We start from the raw sequence: 21,519 nt of genomic DNA on the forward strand, positions 1-21,519 counted from the left end.
GGAAAGTTCCTCTACCACGAGTGTTGTGACGCTAAGGTCCCCTGGGATGCCAAACTGCCTCGTGAGTTAGAAGCTAGATGGACGGCGTGAGAGAAAAGCCTACAGAGAACGTGACCGCACCAATTAAGGAGTCTAGCTAAGTTCCAGTAGCCAATTGAAGATACAGGTCATTAGACCCTTACAAAAATAAACTATAGTTTTTAAAGGCGAAACTATAGTTTTAATAACTGTAGTATTTTGGAATAAAACTTCAGTGTCTGAAACTATAGTTGTTTTAGTGAAAACTATAGGTTAAAAACTATAGGTTTGTTCGAAACTATAGTTTTTACATGGAAGCAAAAGGTATTCTTTAAAAAAAAATAATTTTGACGTTTACCCAAATAATAACTGCTTCACAAAATAGCTTTAATTTCACGAAGCTAACACAGTTCAAGTCATGCTGCCAATAATCAAACGATATTTAACGAAAAAAGGAATTACGTTTACTTTACTTCGGTCTTTAGTACCAGGGGATTTTATTATTAGTATATAATAAATGCAGAATATAAAAAAAGAACTACTGTTTTGAAATTTAGGAATTTACTATTAATTTAAAGGGCTAAAAAACTTTCCTACAATGATACCCTTTCTTAGTATATGTTCAAAAAATTCCTGTGCCATAATACTGTTATTCTTGTTGCTTTTTGAACGCCTGTTCCTCATTGTTCAGTTAAACTTGATAGCTTTGACAATGTCCTCGTCAATAACAGGCCGCTGAAGTTCGGTGTATCTTACACTCTTGGCGTATTCTACACAAAACATAAAGAAGGGCTAAATTACTAAATCAGTAAATATGCCAACACTGCGTTTTTCCTTCAAATGCTGATTAGGTAAACAGAAATAGTCCGTCTTGCAATACAAAGATTACGTATACACTCAAAACCAAAAACTTACTTATTAGGGAAGCTGTGTAGTTTGTATCAAGCTTTGGCTTTGTTTGCCCATTCTTCCCTTTCTGCCCTTTGTAACTGTGTGTCGCCATGTACTCTCTTGTGAGTGTTGCTCCCATCAGGTTTGCGACAAATGATCCTACTTTCTTCGTCTTTATTCGTTGAAGCACATTCTTTGAAATCGACAAGCCTGGTCCCAGAACAACCTGTAGAAAATAAATCAATACAATAAATTAGTAAAAAAGGTGAAAAAAACAATGTAAAGTCATCCAATGAACAAAATGTTTAAACCACGGTACTAATAATTCCATTTTCAAGACACACTCTACCTAAACCACTTGCGTGTATTGAAATCAGAATGTAAAATTTAAAATTCTCCAATTTACAGTGCATTTGAAAGACCTACCTTATCTGCCATAACATCAGCCAATCCAGACTGTTCGTCACTTCCACAAATTTTTGAGGAAGCATATGTGTCCTTCTCTAACTCCTGGACCTAGTTGTCATCATCACAGCCTTGTATTTCCTTACTTTTGTCTTTCAACAAGTTGTCTTCGCTAATTGCAATTACGGTTGGTTCCTCTGTAGCAAATTCTGAAAAACCACTCATCGATGTGGGAGAAGATCTGGTTGATGAGCTTGACACACATGAGATAGGAGACGATCTTCCATGATCCATGGTTGTCAAAGGAGACAATCTTGCGGAAGGCTCGTATGCTCGTACGCTCTGTTGTGAACCAAATTTTGGTGCTTGGTTTGAAAAGCCTTCCAAGGATGCAACATACTTCTTCAGTTTTCTCAAAGAAACTTTTAAATCTATAAGAAAATTAAAATGCATTAGCCAAAGACTAGGAAACATGAAATCAGAATAACAGTAAAATCATTGCCTTTTTGTGAGTGGCTAATGAATGGTGAGAAAAAGGCAAAATAAATGGCTTGTCTAGCTTAATGCACCAGGATCATGGATTGTCCGCCGATCACCCGTCTTGTGGCACATTTTGATTAAAAGTTGGACAAATCTTTTTGAACAAGCTTACCATCACTACTTTCGATTTGTTCCCGAAGTCTTTCATTTTCACTTTTTAGGTGTTTGATTGTTGCCAGAAGCGTTCTATTTTCTCTTAAATGTTTGCAATCTTCATCACATACACTGTTGTCATCAAATAATTTAAGACTTTCCTAAATATTAAAATTATAAGCAATGAATACATATGTGTGCTGCCTGTGCACCAATGGACGACTTGCGCTTTAGACTAATTTCTTACATTGACGATAAAAAGGACATTTTCTGAAAGAGCTTACTAAAATTAGTAAAACTGCCAAGTTTGGCTGGAAGTTGTTGTAAAATACGGAAAATACAGCCATGCGAAGTTGACGATTTTTGTATACTTTTGTATTATGGCTGGAAGTTTGTAACTAATTTAGTTACACATTTCCGCACGTAATACAAAAGTATACAAAATATGCCAACTTCGCATGGCTATACTTTCCGTATTTTACAAAATTTTGCAGCCAAACTTTGCATCTGCACTAATTTAAGTAAGATCTTTCCAGCGGTGGTGATTATTTTCTCTAGTCACTTCTATCAAAAATTAGTCTAAAGCGCAAGTCGTCCATTGGCATCTTTCCTAATTATCAACAACTGCAAGAATGTAATGTGTTCTTACTAACTCATGTGTCTATCTACCATCACAGGTACAGGGGCGGATCTAGGATTTTTGTTGGACCTTAGTCAAAAAGTTTCAGTCAAGAAATTTGGGGGGGGGGGTGTTGCAGATGGAACGAGAAAATGACTGTTTCGCCCAATGTCAGGGCTCATCAGCATGCCTAGGAAACGCATGATACTACTAAGATATCTTTGGATTCCGACATGGACAGGCATTTTCACATAAGAGCACATGCAGTTTGTTTTTAGGCGCCAGCACCCGCCTTCAAATCTTTGCACTGGGGTAGAAATCGGTGAATTTAGTAGCAATGATGCTTTACATATTCATCCTTGATTAAATTTACATAGGTGCAACCACAAATACGCTAGTTCGATTGAATATTTGATGTTTCTTACATCTACTTCGGTCAAAGCAATCAAATTATCAAAAGATATGTTGGATTGAAGATCGGAATTCAGGTTACTTCTTTACAGCCAGCAGTACATATTGGAACTTTTCGCAGCAATGGCGCAAGAGTGTTATATTCGCAGTCATTCTCTATGATGCTAGCACTCTCGTTTCGCGACCAATTGCGCATTCCAAATTATTTTCAAATAACGATGGCGCAAGAGTGTTGTTTTTTCAGTCAATTTTCTTGCAAGCACTCTCTTTTCGCAGCCAATCGTCGAAGTTGGAACTTTTCGCAGCAATGGCGCAAGAGTGTTATATTCGCAGTCATTCTCTATGATGCCAGCACTCTCGTTTCGCGACCAATTGCGCATTCCAACTTCCATAATACAATCATACATGTACTGTGAAACCTTTAACCCATATATATTTTATTCAAATATGCAGCATAATAGATAATAATTAATAAATTTCATTTGATGGACAATTAAATCGGTTGATCAAAAGCTTGATAGCTATATACAAAAGAGTTTTAACGTTCAACCTTAATTAAGAGCTTTTGGTCGAAAAATATGAAATATACACTGTTATAGGATAATTAGGAAAATTCAACCTGGTGTTCCTTCTGCAAATTTGTCAATTACTTTTTCAACATCTGGAATTATCTCCTGATGAATTTGCATTAGGGCTAGACCATTCAACCGTTCCTCAACCATAGTACTACGCTGGTAGTTCTTCAGTGATCTCAGTGCCGAAATAGTTCTTTCACACTCACATGAAGTGATGGGCAGTGTTCCTAAAATACGAAGAACAACTTTAATATTTTCAAAACCATCAAAGCTAACAGCTTTTAAAGTTGTTGGAATATTGTCAGGAAGAAGTCCTTTGTAGGTCTCCCAATAAGACGTCCATAATGACAGTTCAGCATCTAGAGCTAAGGGAAAAGGTAGATCATCAATGTAAAAATCGGCAACAACTTTGAATCCATCACGCCAGTCTTTCCCCTTCTCTTTCAAGACATCATTTTCGTTGGATAACACTTAATCCTTTATAAACGTTAACACTATCCGTGTCGAATCTGTGTTGTAAAGCAGAATAATATGGTCAACGAAAGGGATACTTATGATACGCTTATAATACTCCGAGATTGTCTTATACGGAGGATTGGACCTGCTTGTTTGTCCTACTGTCCGTGGCTTGCTCTCTTTATTCCAACCTTTCGTGCTAAATCAACTGCCTCTGCATACCAGATTTCATGGAAAGTGTCAATGGAATTTCTAAAACTAATAAAATCATTTTTCATAGTGTTAATTAAGTGAATTCCATCCATAATATCAATACTCTTTCCCTGTAGCAATAAAGTAACAGAAAGAAGTCGATCCAGAATATTGGGAAATTACCAAAGTTACAATAAATTCAAACTTTCCTATAAGATCAAAAAAATTAGATGCATCAGCAACAAGGTTGGTCTGTAATTCCCCTCTACATTGTCTCTCATCTCCTTTAATGTGTCATAAAAAGGGACGAAAAGTTCAATAAATGTATCCAAACCGGCGATTCTTTCAACCCATCTGGTCCGACAAACATCTACCAGCTTTGTCTTCCGACTTTCTCTCTCAGGATAATTACGGACATTTTCTTCAAAAGGCATGTTGCGTGTCTGGGAAATATTAATGAAATTTGAGACATCTTTAACATGTTTCATCATGGTATTGACCTCAACAACAGTCAAAGAATCACATACAGCTAAATTAAGTCGATGGCTATAACAATGAGTGTAAAGAGCTTTCTCATTAATGCGCAAAATATTAGCTGACAAACCATTTATGTGCCCTGAGACAGCACCTGCACCATCATAGCCTTGTCCTCGACAATCATCAATGGATAAAGTCATGTCATTAAGTGCTTCTAGGATCAGCTTGGCAAGTTGTTCACCACTTAATCCCCATCTACATTCAAGGAAAGCAATGAATTCTTCTCGAATATTCATGTTAATATCTACAAAACGTAAAACAAGAGACATTTGCTCCATAGAAGAATCTGCAGCCTCATCTGCTAATGGAATAGAATTACTGGCCTTAATATCTTGAATAATCTGCTCACTTATTACCTGTCCAACACACTTGATAATTTTATTTTGGCTAGTTTTTGAGATATAAGTTTTATTTTTACCACAGTTCTTCAAATGATCCTCTAAAACTCTGTCCCCTGCACGAACTCTAAATTAAGAGACTCAATAAAATTACCAACTCTCTCTGTAGAGTAACTGCCAACGTCAGGATGGTATTTAGAGTCATCACGGTGACCACGTAATGGTAAACCAAGGCGGCCACAAAAAATTACTGAATCCACAATTGGGGCAAGTTTCTTTCTGTTATCCTCAATCTCTTTCTTGAGGTTGGTATCTAAAATGAGCTCAATAGGCTGCGCCTTCCCTGACATCTGGGAAAGTAAAGATGTTAGTATGGGAAATGTACATGCATGCAGGCCCATTTCTCCTCCTGTACCATGTCCAGCATGATTTTTCAGAGTGTATGATGTACCACTCCAACGACGAAGAGGCTCAGAAAATAAATTTTTAATTTTTAAAGCTTTACCAGGAAAACGATCCCCAAACAGAACACATGACAAGCAGAATGCACCATCCTTCAAAGGGGAATAACAAAGCCAGGGATATAAGTCTAGCCATTCATACCTGAAGCTTCTGCCATTGGTCTTTGGAAAGGAATACTTCTTATCAGGTTTAAAGACATTTCTGATGAGATTGCAGATTTCAGATGAGTTCATACCTCCCACCATGTCCCGGTACATTGCAACATCAAAATTGGTACCATGTGATTCAACCTTTGGTGCATTAGGTGTATATCAGCTTTGAGATATTGGTTTTGTGTTGAAGTGCTGGGTTTATTGTTATTTAATTGCTCTTTTGGTTTTGAAGCAGATTTCTCTGTCACCTTAAAAAACTAGAAATGTTAGATGGGGATTAGAGACCTTTTCTGAAAAATAAGAGTCGGTCTAGGTTTCTTGGCAGTGACTTGTGGACAAGCAGCTGTCGACTTTCTTTTCAACTGCTGTTGATGAAAGATAAGAGGAACAAAATGATTTGGCTGGATGGTTTTTCCAGCAGTTACAGTACCTTCATAACAAAACAAAATATGAAGATCATCCAAACCTTTCTTTGGAGTTAAGCGTGGTTGAATCATGCGATTAAATAGCAATTTACTTCTTTGTTGCCCACAATCAGGATAATAGGTGAAAGTATTCCTATTCAAAACTGAAGCAAGACCCATTATACAGAGAAAGGATGACCATTTCTTCTCACTGCAATTAAGTATAGCTTCCTGTCTAACCAAGTCATCTTTCATACAACCAGTATCTAAACATTCCTTAGAAACAGACAATGGTAAAAGGTTATTGATACTTTGGCTGAAGTATTGAGCATGTTCTTCCACAGCAGAAGAAAAACAAGGGTGCTGAGAATAAAAATCAGCATTAAGGTAGAGCTCTATGGAGGTCAAAATTCTCAATAGCTCCATTAGGCTATTGTTACCCACTTCTACCAAGGACACAGAGCTATACAAGCAGTTCCCAGTAGTGTCAGATCTAAAACATGAATGAAACTTGGTTTATTACACCTACCTACTAATATACACTTACTCAGTCACTTAGGCAAAGATGAATAAATATTAACCTAGTAATTGATAAACTTGATAGCAAAACATCATATTCCACTTTCATGAACCATTAAGTGTAAATAATTGGCAATATAATAATAGACTGAATTATTATATAATAAACTAGTGTTCATCTTTTAAAATGTAATCAGGAAATATGGCTACTTGTATGCTTACTGCTATATGTTTGAATAATTATTTTTGAATTTTAAACAAAGTTCAGTGCTCAAAGCTTTGCCTTAATACATCGGGTTGTACATTTCAAAGAAGTATGTATATATACACGAAGTTCACATAAGACATTATTACACTCCTCGATTCCTCTATTCGTATGCATAGACCGCAGTTATATGCAAATTTATTAAGCGAAATCCTATGTAAATTTCAACGTGCAACGTGTAAATTTCAACTTTATAGCTTGTGCAGCTTAACAGTTCTAACACAAATACACAATCACCAATGAACAAATACACAAAATCTTTGTAAAATATTGTTATGTTTACCTTAAGGCCGTACAAAATTTCTTTGTTGCCTTCCGAACAGACGTCGGGATGTACGATTCCGCAGCAAAATTTCTCGTGAGGCAAAAGCTGGTGTTGTTCAGTTCGTTTAGTAGTTGCTCAGTTGAACGCTTTGCTGCGGCGTCTATTCGCTTCTTCAGATCGGCCTCGATAGTTTAAGATATTGCCGATCGTCTTTCTCCAAAGCACATCTCACGGCGTTAAAGATCTGACATGATTAATAAATAGTTTTGATAATAATTTTTTCTTTCGAGTTAAAGAATCTTTCGAGTTTTCGTTGCTGTCAAAGCTACGATGACGTCGATCAGAAAGATCAATTGCAAGGAACCTTGCTGTGCACGCTCTCAGGTCAAGGTCAGATCACACTGATCGATCAGAAAAATACAACCAATGAGAATTCAGATAGATTTGAATTAGCCAATTGAGTAGCCCGATTCGAGCCCCTGATCGCTTCACCGATCAGAACTCCCCACAGATCGCGCAAAAAGAGAGACAGCCAATCAGATGACTGGGATTTGATGACGAAGCGAGCAAAATTCATGCATAAGACCGCTTTTCTGCGCGCTCGTGCTCGAAGGCCTGGTCGCTGAACTCTTTTAACAACTGGATTGCCAAACATCACCTGGTGACATCACCCCAATACACTGCACGTGTTTTGCAACTGGACTGCTATTTCATTCAAGCACTTTTCTTGGCATTTTTACCTTAGTCGCGTGATCGCTCTGATCACCCCTAGATCCGCCCCTGCTCAGGTAGTATAAGGAAGCTTTTATATTACTGCTATTTCAATGCTAAAAGCTTAAATAATGTTAACATTTAGCTTTCACATCGTCTTATATACAAGGTGATTTTACTCTTTCTGACAGAGGCTTCCTTTTGACCTGTAACTATACAAACCTTCCTGTATCTTTCCTTTATCATGTTAGCCAGATTGGTTGATCGCTTTGATTGCTCAGCATTTTTAGATGCTGCTTTCTGCCTCTTCGTTGCAGCTGGTTCTTGCTGAAGAAAAACAGGATCAGAAATAAATGTGGGGAATATAAACTATGCACATAACTTGCTCATTACTATTATTTTTGTATATGTGCTCAAAAAACACCTTGTTAGAGAAAATTTGGAATGGAAAAATTATCTCTGTAACTTTAAGACTTTTACCTGTCTTTCTGTGTCACTGTCGCTATCATTTATAACACGGAAACCTTTGCCTGTTTTAACCGGAGAATCATCTTCTCTCATGTATTTGAGTAACCAGTCTTTGTCATCTATTGTTTATTTAAAATATAACAAATATGAACAAAGATTATGGCAGGGATGGACTTGGTGCTGATTTCTGAATATGTCGTATCTAAAAGTGGGAAGTAATATATGCTGTTATATAGACAAATATTAAATTACTTGAGACTTCACACACTCTGCTCTGAATTATTTGGGATCATTTAGATGATTAGGACTTCAATCACCATGATATGAATTATACTTCAAACATGATTATATTTCAAAACAGCCTGATCTGAATCATTTGGGATCATTTATATGATTAGGACTTGAATATATTAACTATAAAACCCATCTTACCCTAAATAAATTATATTTATTTCAAGACATAAAACGCCAAAGGCGAACAATAATGACTCAAGGAATATATAAACTTAATTTCAAACCTGATATCTTTACAATCTCGGCAGGGAATTTTCTTTTGGTTGCTTTCTTGGATTTTGTATCTTTCCAAAGAACCAACATTTTTGTCCCGTTCTCGATTTCATTTTGTTTATGTTCCTGAGTAAAAACAATATCGGAATATGGAATGACATCCCAAGCATTCTCTTCGAAGAAATTAACCAAAGCGTAAGCCATTAAGTCGTTTAATTGCCGAGGTCTTTAAAACACTGTTGTCGGTAAATTCGAAATGGCCGCCAAGAGAGTTGGCATGTCATACTCAGGTCACATGTGGGCAAATTAAAATGCGAGCATGCCCATATTAGGGAATAATCGGATATTCACGTCTCGTCTCGACGCAATAGTTTCCCAAAATATCCCAAAATATCCCAACTAATCCCAACATATTTCTTTTGTGATTTTCCTCCGATCTGCCGTTTTCCTTGAACTAATTACTGAAACTGTTAAAAGATAAAAGATTCTGAGAGTCTTGAAGATGGTCAAAGGTTAAACACGCTTATGTGTTGAGTACAAAGGTATGTAAATGTTAATGTATGCTAAATATTGGTAATCGAAATCTATATATATATATATATATATATATATATATATATATATATATATATATATATATATATATATATATATATATATATATATATGTATCGCAAATCACTTTTTCTTGACTACAGATTATGCAAATAAAAAGTGCAGCTATAGTTTCTCTAGAATAACTATAGTTTTATTAGTAACCATTTGTTGTAAACTATAGGTCTTTAAAAAAACTATAGTTCAAATTTAGTTTCAATTATAACTATAGTTTCCAGCGGCTACTATTTGTTGAAAACTATAGTTTTTAAAACAACTATAGTTAAAGTATAGTTTGGAACAAAACTATAGTTTCGAAAAACTGTAGTTTCTGTATTTGGAAACTATAGTGTCACGAATAACTATAGTGTTTTTGTCTGAAACTATAGTTGTTCAGAAGAAAAAGTTTTAAGGCAAAAACTATAGTTTTTTGTCGAAACTATAGTTAGTTTTTGTAAGGGGATCAAGATCATTAGATCTGGTCGCACAAGAAAGACAGTATAGAATTTAGTGCTTTAGATTTTAACATATATTTCGAACAGTTGCGTTAAAATTAGAATTCAATCAAGTTAACATTTTTGGGACGGTGAACACTGAACGAGGCACAACTTTTATATTCTAATACTTTTTATATTATAATAGGGGGGGGGTGTTGGATTTTATGCGGAAATAGAATGATTATTATAATGCATGCAAACGTCATGGGTATAAATTAATACTGCATGGGGATCAATAGTAAGTAAGAAAATTGGATAATTAAGGACAGATTGGAAGTGAGGGTTAAACACACAAATTCCCAACACAGCCTCCTACTGCCATGAATGACCGGTCTTGTTAAAAACAAATATTATAGGTAAATAAAAATATCTACAATCCCTCGCGAACATCGTCGTCTTATATATTATAATTTCTTATCTTCGCTTTTACCTGGGAGAGTGTCCATTTCCCAGCTGCCTTGACAGACAGCGCAGCCTTGGAACACTCTGGCTTGAGATGCACGTGACTAGGCTGACCTTTGACCGTGAAACTGTCCGTAGTTGAGAAACTTTCCCGAAGCTGAGACTTGCTGACTTCGTCCCCGCGATGGGTTAATCCAGAACTGTCCTCGTCTAGTAGTTTCCAGACATCTTGTAACGACGCGCGGTCGTCTGATGAGAACGAAGGTTGCCATCGCGAGACGATTTCGTCACGAACAGTAGACGATTCCGGTAGGCCTGCTTTTTCTGCGAGTTCCGTGTTTGAAGAGTGTTTTTGAAGTTTTTGGGCCGACGCGGAATTTTTTTTGCGAGGAGATAGCGAATGCTGATCATTATTCCTCGCTAGTGTTCTCTGTGCATACTGCATGCAGTTCTTTGCTTGTTAGTTCATATTGCAACTGTTCCAAACCCCGTAGTTGGGATCGGGATGTTTGCGCCACATTCTGCGGATCTTTGGACGATTGACGTGCCTCAATTGAAGGCGATTTTTTCCCTCCTAATATATAACGATAGAATAACATTCTAAAATCAAAACGGTGGCAGCGGTACACTAATCGATTTTACCACGAGATTACTTATTTCAGCATCTCTCATTATACCAAAGCCGCCACGCTGCGGAGAAACAAGAAATTTTCGTGTTCTCAATAATTGTAGTTTTTCTCAACTTCTATTATATAGGTTTAAACTTTTGTTCTTAACAATTTATCAAAAATGGTTTAAAGACGCTCTGCAAAACAATTTTATTTCATATTTCAATCAAAGGACGCATTAAACGAATGTTTAGTCCACCCGTTTTCGGTACATTTTCAAGTACAAGTTTAACTTATATCTTATCAATTAACTTGCATGTTTTCTTTCAACAGTTCCAATTGAAGTTTTTCGCCATATGCTTATAACCGACCGGCGTTTGCCCAGACCTTATTCCGCGGTGTTCTGGAGCCCGGTCACGTGTCACTACCCTACATGCGGTAGTGACGTAATCATCGCGGATCTCTTTGCACATGCAGTTAGTCTTTTGCGAACAACAGAAGCTACGCATCATGATTATAGGAAAAATGTATTCAATTCATTCTTACAGTAATTTATTTCGACTAACGTATATATATTAATGCCATCTTAATAGATATTCCAAAATATCCCTTCAAATACCTTTATATTTCAACAATTCAGCTCTCAGCTTATTTCCCATTTTAATCAACTGTTTGCGTTCTTTTGTTACTCCATTTTTCCGTTGAGCAGCTTGACGTAGTTTGGTGTGTAATCCTTTAGATGACGATACTACTCCCTTCATACCAGGGACTTCTGAAAAAAAAGGAAAACGTTTAAAATTTAAATCCTGACAAAATCATTCAGAATTTTATGAAGTGAATTTAGGGTTTGTTATGTGTTGATGAGAAATGTTGATGAAAGGTTTTCCAGCCGCAATCAATTTACTGTTTTGGAAAAGGTCGTAACTTACAAATTGTGAACGGGTTTGAATGAAATATAACTCCATAGACAGGCGTCATAGTTATATCACGCTATTTTAGGTGGATCAGAACAGCAAGAGATATGCATTCTATATATGGTCTAACAACTGACAGTGGTTGGGTTACATCACAATCTATACGTTTCAATTAATTCAGTAGATTTAGAATGTTCTACGGCAGTCGTGATTGTTAAGATTCTAAACACAAATAAAGATAGTATTTCAAAAGCGTCAGACAGTACACTCACCTTTCTCTCGAAGGTCTTGTATAAACTGACTTTCTGGATTGTACGTATTCACACTCTAAAAAAAGGTGTGTTCAAATAACACACCTTTTTTGTCCAGAATATAACACAGGTTAAGGTGTGTTTTCTTACACACGCAGGTGTGTCCCAAAACACACCTTAAGGTGTGTTTCTTGCTTGTCCAGAATTTGACACACTATAAGGTGTGTTTTGCAAAAGGTGTGCTTTAGTACACACTAAGGTGTGTTTTGAAACACACTGTTGTGTGTTTTCCTACACAACTTTGGTGTGTTTTCCTACACAACTTTGGTGTGTTCCAAGACACATACTGCTAGGTGGTGCAAGGTGTGTTTTGGAACACACTAAGGTGTGCTACCCAACACACAAGATCAAATTGCCTAGGGCAATTATCTAAATAGAATGAATAGTCAGAACAGTTTGTCCATAAACAGTGAAATATGTATTAAAAATAGAAAACATTATCATACAAGAAAACACTTACATATATTCACAACAAATATTTAAAAGTCATATGGAAAATTTGCCTTAATAATAATTTGCCTTAAATATATGGCATGCATATAATATAAGCATGAATGTCCAGGCATGTATAAATTGTTCTAATCAGAATTGTCCTTGGTGCACCTTTGCCATAAATGAGGAAAATTTTGTTCCTCTGTAGTTGCCATCATTTGTTGGCAAAAGAATGTCTTGTAGGAAAAGCAAGCATCCTTCCATACTTTCAGGGTAGGAGACGTGATATGCATAGTAACAACAAAGCAGGTCGATCAAACCTTGGAGTATACCTTCACTCTCAATAAATGACTGGTCTTCACCTGCCACAAAAACTTGGTTGACCTCCTCAGGAGACCCAATCACAACCAAGCGAAACTCGACATTCTTGTCTTTGAACAAGGTTTCTGGTCTCATGGTGGATGCAGGCTGTAAAAACAAAATTAAAACAGTTAATTACAATTCCAGCATTGAGGGTAAACCTAAAGATTAAGATCATTGATTTGCCACTGAGCTATCTACTAGAGTGTGCAAGGTGCAATTGACAAATACATACATCTTTGAATTTTAGAACACTTGTTGTTGTTCCTTTGTTCCTTTTTGTCTTTCTCTCAATTTGCTCCACAGCCTCCACAACCTGTTCACTTCTCATTTCACATTCCTTATCCTTAATTTGTATGACAGCTTTCAATGCAGTCTCCAACTTCTTTTCAGCCTCTTTTTCCCAATTTTTCTGCCCAATGATTCTGCTAACTTCTTTTCTTACCTAATTAAGATAATCAAAGACATTTTGCAGGTGTTTGAAACAAGTTGCCATTGCTTCAATAGGGTTACCCATTGTTTTAATATTATACCCTAAAAACTACATGTGTATATATGACTGCACAAGACATCATGTGAAGATACTTACAACATTTGGATGACCAAGATATGGACATTCCTCCAAGACCTCTGTAGAAGATGTAGCTTGATTTTCGATAAGTTTCCTCCGCTCATTAAATGTGTCGACAAAGAGTTTTGCAAATGTTTTAGGAGCCATTGCACCAGGTTTTGCTTTTTTCAAAAGCTCCATATTTCTTTTTTGAGCTTGCTCATCATCCTCTGCAGTCAGTTTTATTTTCTTTGAGGCACTTTCATTTGCATAACCATGGGGTTGTCCATGCATCGCTTTGTTAACTGTCCGCCGCCGAAGGTTTCTGAAGAATTGCGACAATTGTTTCTGGATTGATACCTATATATGTAGACAAAATATGATATTTGGGATTAGGATCATTGCCATGACAAGTATATTTTAAGTACATATACAGAATATTCCCTCTTGTGACACTTACCCAATAGCTTGCTTGATTGGAATCTCTCAACTCAGGGAATTTCTCGCACACTAAAATGGCAATCCTCTTGTAGTCACCTTGCTTTGGGTGGCTGGACAAACCATAATAAAAGGTCCCTACATCTGCAATCAGCTGTGTTCGCTCAGGGGCAACAGAGCCATTTTTTATTGCCATCTGCACTCGCACAGAGAAACTCTCAGGAAATGGGAGAGTGTTTGGTAGGGCTGTGGCATCTGAACTATTAGTAATAGGTTTGGGACTCTTGAGTGGTTTCTTCATTTGAACACCTGCTTTCACACTTTCAACACTGCTTTCACATGCCATGGTTGGCAAAGGTGGTTTCACTGGCAAAGGTGGTTCCACTGGCAAAGGTGGTTCAGTTGGCATTGGTGGTTCTAGCTCTGATGTGTGTGGTTCATCATCATGTGGCATCACAATTTGCTGAGGCATTTTTTCCTATTATTGACAAATAGTAAATACTTTCATGTAAAATATTGAGAAGTAGTCATTATTAGTGATGGGAATACAATTGATTATTTCAATTGCCCAATGTGACAGTGCCTTCTCTCGGCTTATAATTTTCAATTAGTACTGTTATATAAAAGCCTGTTAGGCAAACTAAAGGAATTAACGACAAATTAATATTCTTGTTAAATCAAAGTTTATATTTATATCCTGTTTAAACAAAGTAAACTTACGTTTTCTGTTGTCGCAGATAAAGTAAAGGCCAATTTTTGTTTTAGTTGAATTCGATGGCCAGATTTAGGTAAGACCGCTTTGAATTCGTCGATGTCTTGCATCAAAAAGTTCAATGTACCCCCATCAATAGCATTTTCTGAAACATTATAATCATAAACTGTTAGTAGATCGTATTCATTAAACTGTATAATAAAAAGAAAGCTTAACGCACACATAAAAACTTAAACGCTTTAGCATTTTGGCAATGGTTCAACCACATGAGGCATACCTTTCAGTTGATCGCAAATTTCTCTTGAGATGCCTTTTGATAACAAGTGAGCAATAAGGTCTTCAGTGAACATTGCTACTAAACACACAGCCATACTTGTGATGAAATTATATTTAAAAAACAGAGTAAATGTTGTGAGTAATCTTCTTGGAACGTCGAACGGGCAAGATATCAGTCAAATTTTTACAAGCAGGTCTAAATTTCCCGCATCACACCATAGGGAATTCCTATTGGCAGACTTACGGTCACGTGTTACTTTAAATACCATATATGGTATTCCCAGTGGTGACATTACCGTGAGAGAATAGAATGGCTCCCAGGCCTTTTGCAAATGCTCCAATTTTTCGGCTAATATCGATTGAAAACATACTGGGAAATAAACTAAGTATTAAAAGTCAGTAAGGCACAAGGCGAAATAATGTGTTTTTAGTATATACAAATGGCCGAATCAACTGAATTTCGCTGCGATTACTGTAATTTTGTATGTTGCAGCGGACAAAGTAAGCTTTTTTTTATCACTTGGTTAAAATACACTCAAACGAGCCGAATTTCAAGATATTTTGTAACAGCTGTCCACGGTCGTTTACAAAGATAAACAGTCTCCAAAAACATTATTACAGACAGCATAAGGCTTTAACAGTGGAAGAAGACTTAAATGATGGGGAAAATGAGAACCATTTTCAGGAGATGTTTGACGAGGGAGAAGCACGAAGTCTAATGCAACGCCATGCTGCCAAATTCCTTTTATGTTCCAAAACAAGAGGTATGCTCACCCAGAGTGCCGTGGACTTGGTCAAAGATTCAGCGAAAAATCTACTAACTGAGTATTTGGACATAGTCAAAAAATCGCTTGTCGAAAAGATAAACAGTAATCCTGGTCAAGAATTGCAATTTGACCAAGATGTGGAAAAGTTATTTTCAGCAGAGAGTGTCTTCGACGGAGTTGATTCAGAATACCAACAAAGATCATATTTTAAGCGTCATTTCAATTTGGTGGTAAATTACCAACCTACCAAACCTGAACCAGCTGCCAGCTTTGTCAGCTTGCTTTATATTTTTTTAACTGATTTGCAGGAACCAATAGAAGTTGAGATGGGAAAACAGTGGAGAAGTGATTTTCGACAAGGGAGAAAAATACTTAAACGTGTCACAGTTTTTGGTTATCAAGTTCCATTATTAAAGACTTTGGAGGTACAAATATATTTTATATGAAAGACTAGCAAATAAATGTCACTATTCTGGTGCTAAATGCCATTACTTTGGCTTTTCAAGATTCAAATCACTGGATGCATCCATTTGTTGCAAATATTTTTTTCAAACATTTTTTTGATCATATATTTTAGGCACTTCTTCAAAACCCAGATGTTTTAAAGGAAGTTGAAAATCCACATTTTTCATGTGATGGTGTTCTTCGAGATGTAATGGATGGGGATTTTTTCAAGAGTCATCCAGTATTCTCCCTCCACAGTGATGCCCTGCAGCTGTTGGGCTATTATGATGATCTAGAAATAGCCAATCCTTTAGGTTCAAAAGCAAAGATTCATAAAATTGGTGTGTGTCTTTATATTATGTCTATGAATCTATGAACAGCTTATTTCATAAGCATGTTAGCTGCCCAATCACATATAAAATTTGTTTTTAGGTGTCTTTTACTTTGTGCTGGGCAATATAAGGCCAATGTTTAGATCAAGCATCCGCAGTATACAACTTATAGCTATTGCTAAAACAAAAGACATCAAGTCATTTGGGATCGATAATCTTTTGATGCCATTCATTGAGGATGTCAATTGTTTGGCGAAGGTATTTTTACTTTATGCATTACAGTATTGTATGTATATAAGAAAAAAAAAAGACAAAATTCCTCTAGTATGCAAATTTGTCCAACATTATAGCTTCCTATATTTTAGGCTAATGGTCACTGTTTTACCATAAATGGTGTTGCCCGTGTGTTTCGAGGTGATCTGTTATTGTGGACTGGAGATACACTTGGTAGCAACTATGTCAGTGGTTTCAAGGAAGGTGTTGGAGGAGCATTGCGAATTTGTAGGCATTGTATGGGAACAAGACTGGAGACCAACAATAAGGTAAATATGCTATAATTTGAAGAAATAGCTTTTTTCCCTTACTGTAATTTGGGAGATATTTTGCTGAGCAATAAGGGCATTTTTACAATTTACACAATGTGCATTTGGATTACCTTTCTGTTTTAGTTTTTATCTGAAGACTTTTCAGAAAGAGATTTGGATAATCACAGACAAATATGTGCATGTATTGAAGATGAAGATAATGCATTAAACATCCGTGAACAACTTTCCACAACCTATGGGGTAAACAGATTAAGTGTGTTGGATAAGGTGCAACATTTTGATGTTTGCATTTGCATTCCTGAAGATATAATGCATATATTTTTGGATGGCTTGGTACCCTATGAAACAAAGTTGATGCTGAAGTATCTGATTGATGAAAGCAGATGTATCACACTCAAAGAGTTAAATCGGAGGATTGAAAACTTTGATTATGGATACATGAACAAAAAGAATAAGCCAACTGCAACTACAGGGAAACAATCAATGGTGTCACTGAAGCTAAGCTTAAACAATCAGGTACATATACTTTTAAAACCCTTTCTTTCACTGCAGTCATTGGGAAAGTATTAACTAATTTATATGTCTTGCTTTATGCAGCCTAATTGTCTTGAACTACCAAATGTAGACTATGTAATGCTATTTTAACCTGAGTCTTTTTGTTGCAGCATCTCAAATGTGGTGTTTATTCAGGTTCTTGCCAATCATGATTGGTGATAAAGTGGATGAGCAACTGGAAAACTGGCATTGTTTGCTGAAACTTTGGAATATTGTTCAAATTTGTACTTCTCCAGGAATAACAAAGGCTGATGCTGCCTATTTGAAAGTTATGATTAATGATCATCACAAAATGTTCAAAAATCTCTACCCTAATGCATCCATAATTCCAAAAATGCATTATCTTATACATATACCTGATGAAATTGTTAGGTAAAAAATTATTGATGTAAAAGTTACTTCCAAATTATTTTTGAGTTAGAGAACATCATCCTATTAAATTATTGATGATTATAATTAAATGTTTGCGTTGTAGGTTTGGGCCACCTAGAAATATCTGGACCATGAGATTTGAGGCTAAACACAGTTTCCTGAAAAGTTCAATTACCAAGAACTTTAAAAATGTCCCCAAATCACTTGCATTTTCCCATCAAAGGTATATATTTTTTAAAATCATTGTGCACAATTAGATTGACTTGTATTCCACCCCTCTAAAGTAGCTGTGTTTTATCACTCTAGGCTTAATTTTGAATAAATGTGTAGATTTGTGTATTTCAATTATACATTTTTTACAGAATTGTGTATTTATCATACTAATCATGGTGTAATTGTTTTTTATTTAGGAACATGTGCTGGAACCTTCTGAGTTCTCCCAAGCAGCCCTTGACTAATTACCTGTATAGTGGTGATGTTGTTGGATTAGGTAAATAATGCATATATAGTTATAAAAATTTGTAATTTTACATATGTATAAATATGCATATACAGCTATTATTCCAATTTAAATCTATTTTTTCATGTGTTTCCTAATGTCTGTTTAAGGCGATCACAATGTTGATTTGCACAGCCATCCATATTTTGGCATGATAGCTCAAGCTGCTAGTGTTGATCAACTGGCACAGCCATGTAAAGGAAGCAGGTAATATTTATCAGTTTAATATTGCCAAGTTGTTTTTTAATGTAATTATGAATAAAAAATTATATCATTTATATGACATAATAAAGGACTAACTACTACAATATTCAATCTAGCTACTATTTATCAACTGAACTATCTCTTAATATCACTGTGATTTATCAGGCAAAAACTGAATTTGGGATGAGATGAATCATACTATCTTATGTTTATCAAATGAACTATTGCATTGTAATCTAATTTTTTAGCATGTTAGGCATGTGGAGATTCATGGCATAATTTACAAGCCAGGATGTGCTCTGCGACTGCAGGAAATGGATGAGATTGGTGAGAGAGATTATCCGGTTTATGGTGAGTGGAAGAAATCGTTGTTTGGGAAGATAGAAAATTTTTTGTTGTTCGAGTTTTGGAGACATCTGCTTTCCACAGACATTTTATGTACTACCAAGTTCATAAAACTAATGAAAGGCTTGTTGTACGTAGTAATTCAAAACTTACCCTGGCATGGGGTTTTGCATATTATTAAATCTAATGGAAAATTTTATATAGTTGAAAAAGATAGTTCAAATGTAGAAGACTTTGTGATTAATTGTGAATAAATATTGCCACTGTATGGTAACCAAAAAGGTAAAGCTGTTTCACTCAAGAAGGTGTGTTTCCTAATGGTGGTGCTATAGATAGCCAGATAGGTATGTCTTTGTCAAGGTGTGACATGAAAGTGAGCATTCTACATAATGTGTTCTGGAAAAAGTTGTGTTTTTCACGAACGTTTGTTGAACACACTTTTTCTCCAGAAAATGGTGTGTTAACTTGTATGGTGTGTCATTGTCAAGTTGTGTCAATGCAAGGTGTGCTCTCTGCATGGTGTGTTCTGAAAAAGGTGTGTTTGTTGAACACACCTTTTTCTCTAGAAAATGGTGTGCTCACTTCTATGGTGTGTCTCTGTCAAGGTGTGTCAAAGCAAGGTGTGCTCTCTGCATGGTGTGTTCTAAAGGTGTGTTTGCTGAACACACCTTTTCTTCCAGAAAAAGGTGTGTTAACATAAGGTGTGTCAGTTGACACGGGCGGGTGTGTTTCTGTACACACCAAGATGTGTTCTGTGACCCAGTAAGGTGTGTTTATCAACCCACCTATGACTCTTTTTTCAAAAAAGTGTGTTTCACAACACACCTTTATGTGTTTGAAAACACACCTTGGTGTGTTTGAAAACACATCTTTTTTTAGAGTGCAAAGGTTTTCCGTGACTGGCAAGATCCAATTTTAATGCTGACAACTGCAGAAAATCATCTCCTGCCTGTCACACAATTCTTGACTAGATGTTGCTAATATTTCTACCTCGGGTAGTTTATCTGCGACAAACATTAACCCATACTTTCATAAACGATCTCTGCAGAAACTCAAATTTCTGTCTATAAACACCGAATACAAAAATTTCGGACATTACGCTCTCAAAACAGATAAATATCAAACGATTATCAGTAATTCTTCCGTATCCACACTCTCGCCTGTAGGCTGTGTTACACTCACACTCATTGAGTGTGACATACAAATTTTGTCATCACCGATAAAGAGAAAGTTATTTCTTAATCGATACAAAGATTTAACGAAAAACACTGAAAATTAAGCTCTTATTCGAGTGGAAATACCGCCATGAAATGTTATGACTCCCACTCAACAAGTTCGAGTGCGCTTTTAAAATACAATAGTTCCTCGCTAACTCGAACTCCCTAAGGGAAAGGAAAATTGTTCGAGTTACCGGGGGTTCGAGTTTACCGGAGTTAGTGTAATATTACATTTATTATATATAATTAATACAATAAGTTATAAAATCCAATCGAATCATTCTTCAAGAGATATCATGCCTACCAATATGAATGGTGACCGAAACTGGACGAAATTTTAAAATAAAAAAGATCGAGTGTGTGTTAATAAAACTCAATGTGTTAACATATTCAATTTACGCTTTGGCTTTGGTTAGTATATTCAATTTACGCTTGCATTTAAAAACAATTTATATTCACAGAACGCCGAAAAAAGGAGAGTTAATAAGATCATAATTATTTGTCCGGGCTAGCATGCAAATTAGCAAACATATTTTAATGCAAGCGGATATTAGAAGCCAATTTGACAAAAATACTAGCTAATCACAATTTTTTCCATTTATGAATGCGTGATGGTAATCCAGATTTCAATTTTTTAAACGGTGTTTAAGAAAACCGGAGATTATTTTAATGTCTGTAATGTTTAACACAAGTGAAAACCCGTTGTTCGAGACTGAATGAAATTTACCTTGTGCGATAGTTTTTATACATGGGTGCCGTAAAAATGTGTCTCGTTCTTTTGTTGCTAAACAAAGTGGCTCAGATGGCAGATCATTAGATTAAGTTAAAGTGAGCAAATTATCAGTACAATTTATCTACGATGATATTTGCATACATTCAACAACCAAAACATCTAAAGTAGCAAGAAGCTCTTTATAGAATGATGTAGTCAATTTATTAGCACGGGACAGCTAAAATTGGTGCCTGCGTCCAATTTGATGCACAGCAATTTAAAGCACAGCGCATCCATTTTGACCGTGCCAATAGTTTGCAGCTAAAATTTACTGGTTCACTTACTGATCAAAACCAATCTCGTGATATATTCTTTCGGCATTGCGTTAGTTGATATGAAAATACTTTTTGTAAGCCAATCAACCACATAATATTCTTTTGAGAGAGCTGTCCTCGCAGCCAGTTCCCAACGACGTGAAATTCTATGACGCCACGCTTCTCTTCACGACGAGCTGCCTCGTCTCGTCCAATGTGTCACCCAGGGTAAAAACCGTGCTGTAAGTACATAGTTTAAACGAAATTGACTTTTTGTTTTGAAATTGACAT

The 21,519-nt window shown here is 36.1% G+C and overlaps 3 protein-coding genes and 1 pseudogene across 6 annotated transcripts; 2 read left to right on the plus strand and 2 right to left on the minus strand.

The window, feature by feature from the left end:
* Nucleotides 1–1,067: 1,067 nt before the first annotated feature.
* LOC114543510 lies at nucleotides 1,068–21,287 on the minus strand. 4 transcript variants are annotated; one of them, XM_028562461.1, is made up of 9 exons: nucleotides 12,116–12,724; nucleotides 11,549–11,701; nucleotides 10,350–10,895; nucleotides 8,840–8,954; nucleotides 8,334–8,440; nucleotides 8,076–8,180; nucleotides 1,967–2,108; nucleotides 1,336–1,745; nucleotides 1,068–1,135 (listed from the first exon to the last, which is right to left on the minus strand). In XM_028562461.1, the coding sequence occupies exons 3-8, from the start codon at nucleotides 10,764–10,766 to the stop codon at nucleotides 1,426–1,428; spliced, it is 1,206 nt and encodes a 401-aa protein (XP_028418262.1). In that variant the 5' UTR covers nucleotides 10,767–10,895; nucleotides 11,549–11,701; nucleotides 12,116–12,724; the 3' UTR covers nucleotides 1,068–1,135; nucleotides 1,336–1,425. The 4 variants fall into 4 exon arrangements, with proteins under 4 accessions (XP_028418262.1, XP_028418263.1, XP_028418265.1 ...); XM_028562462.1 differs by having other exon boundaries at nucleotides 11,549–12,724; XM_028562464.1 differs by lacking the exons at nucleotides 10,350–10,895; nucleotides 11,549–11,701; nucleotides 12,116–12,724 and adding an exon at nucleotides 21,259–21,287 and having other exon boundaries at nucleotides 8,840–9,295.
* Nucleotides 11,541–15,029, minus strand: LOC114543507. Its single transcript, XM_028562460.1, has 8 exons — nucleotides 14,924–15,029; nucleotides 14,655–14,791; nucleotides 13,957–14,412; nucleotides 13,536–13,856; nucleotides 13,182–13,391; nucleotides 12,758–13,054; nucleotides 12,116–12,170; nucleotides 11,541–11,701 (listed from the first exon to the last, which is right to left on the minus strand). Exons 1-8 carry the CDS (start codon nucleotides 15,015–15,017, stop codon nucleotides 11,541–11,543), a joined length of 1,731 nt encoding a protein of 576 aa, XP_028418261.1. The 5' UTR covers nucleotides 15,018–15,029.
* LOC114543508 lies at nucleotides 15,590–17,978 on the plus strand (annotated as a pseudogene).
* LOC114543511 lies at nucleotides 17,989–18,881 on the plus strand. The gene is made up of 3 exons (XM_028562465.1): nucleotides 17,989–18,160; nucleotides 18,348–18,427; nucleotides 18,547–18,881. Exons 1-3 carry the CDS (start codon nucleotides 18,012–18,014, stop codon nucleotides 18,645–18,647), a joined length of 330 nt encoding a protein of 109 aa, XP_028418266.1. The 5' UTR covers nucleotides 17,989–18,011; the 3' UTR covers nucleotides 18,648–18,881.
* Nucleotides 21,288–21,519: the final 232 nt, after the last annotated feature.

Source organism: Dendronephthya gigantea, unplaced genomic scaffold, assembly GCF_004324835.1.
Source record: "Dendronephthya gigantea isolate DGI-Jeju-01 unplaced genomic scaffold, DenGig_1.0 000470F, whole genome shotgun sequence".
Taxonomy (NCBI): domain Eukaryota; kingdom Metazoa; phylum Cnidaria; class Anthozoa; order Malacalcyonacea; family Nephtheidae; genus Dendronephthya; species Dendronephthya gigantea.

Coding starts and splice junctions, on each gene's coding strand:
- LOC114543510 (XM_028562461.1), bottom strand. CDS start 10,766: ATGCAGTATGCACAGAGAACACTAGCGAGGAATAATGATCAGCATTCG. Junction 8,181..8,333: donor ACAGTGACACAGAAAGACAG/GTAAAAGTCTTA, acceptor GTTTTTCTTCAG/CAAGAACCAGCTGCAACGAA. Junction 2,109..8,075: donor TAAAGGAAAGATACAGGAAG/GTTTGTATAGTT, acceptor TTTAATATTTAG/GAAAGTCTTAAATTATTTGA.
- LOC114543507 (XM_028562460.1), bottom strand. CDS start 15,017: ATGGCTGTGTGTTTAGTAGCAATGTTCACTGAAGACCTTATTGCTCAC. Junction 14,792..14,923: donor AATTTGCGATCAACTGAAAG/GTATGCCTCATG, acceptor ATAATGTTTCAG/AAAATGCTATTGATGGGGGT. Junction 14,413..14,654: donor TATCTGCGACAACAGAAAAC/GTAAGTTTACTT, acceptor TGTCAATAATAG/GAAAAAATGCCTCAGCAAAT.
- LOC114543511 (XM_028562465.1), top strand. CDS start 18,012: ATGATTATAATTAAATGTTTGCGTTGTAGGTTTGGGCCACCTAGAAAT. Junction 18,161..18,347: donor CTTGCATTTTCCCATCAAAG/GTATATATTTTT, acceptor TTTTTTATTTAG/GAACATGTGCTGGAACCTTC. Junction 18,428..18,546: donor TGGTGATGTTGTTGGATTAG/GTAAATAATGCA, acceptor TGTCTGTTTAAG/GCGATCACAATGTTGATTTG.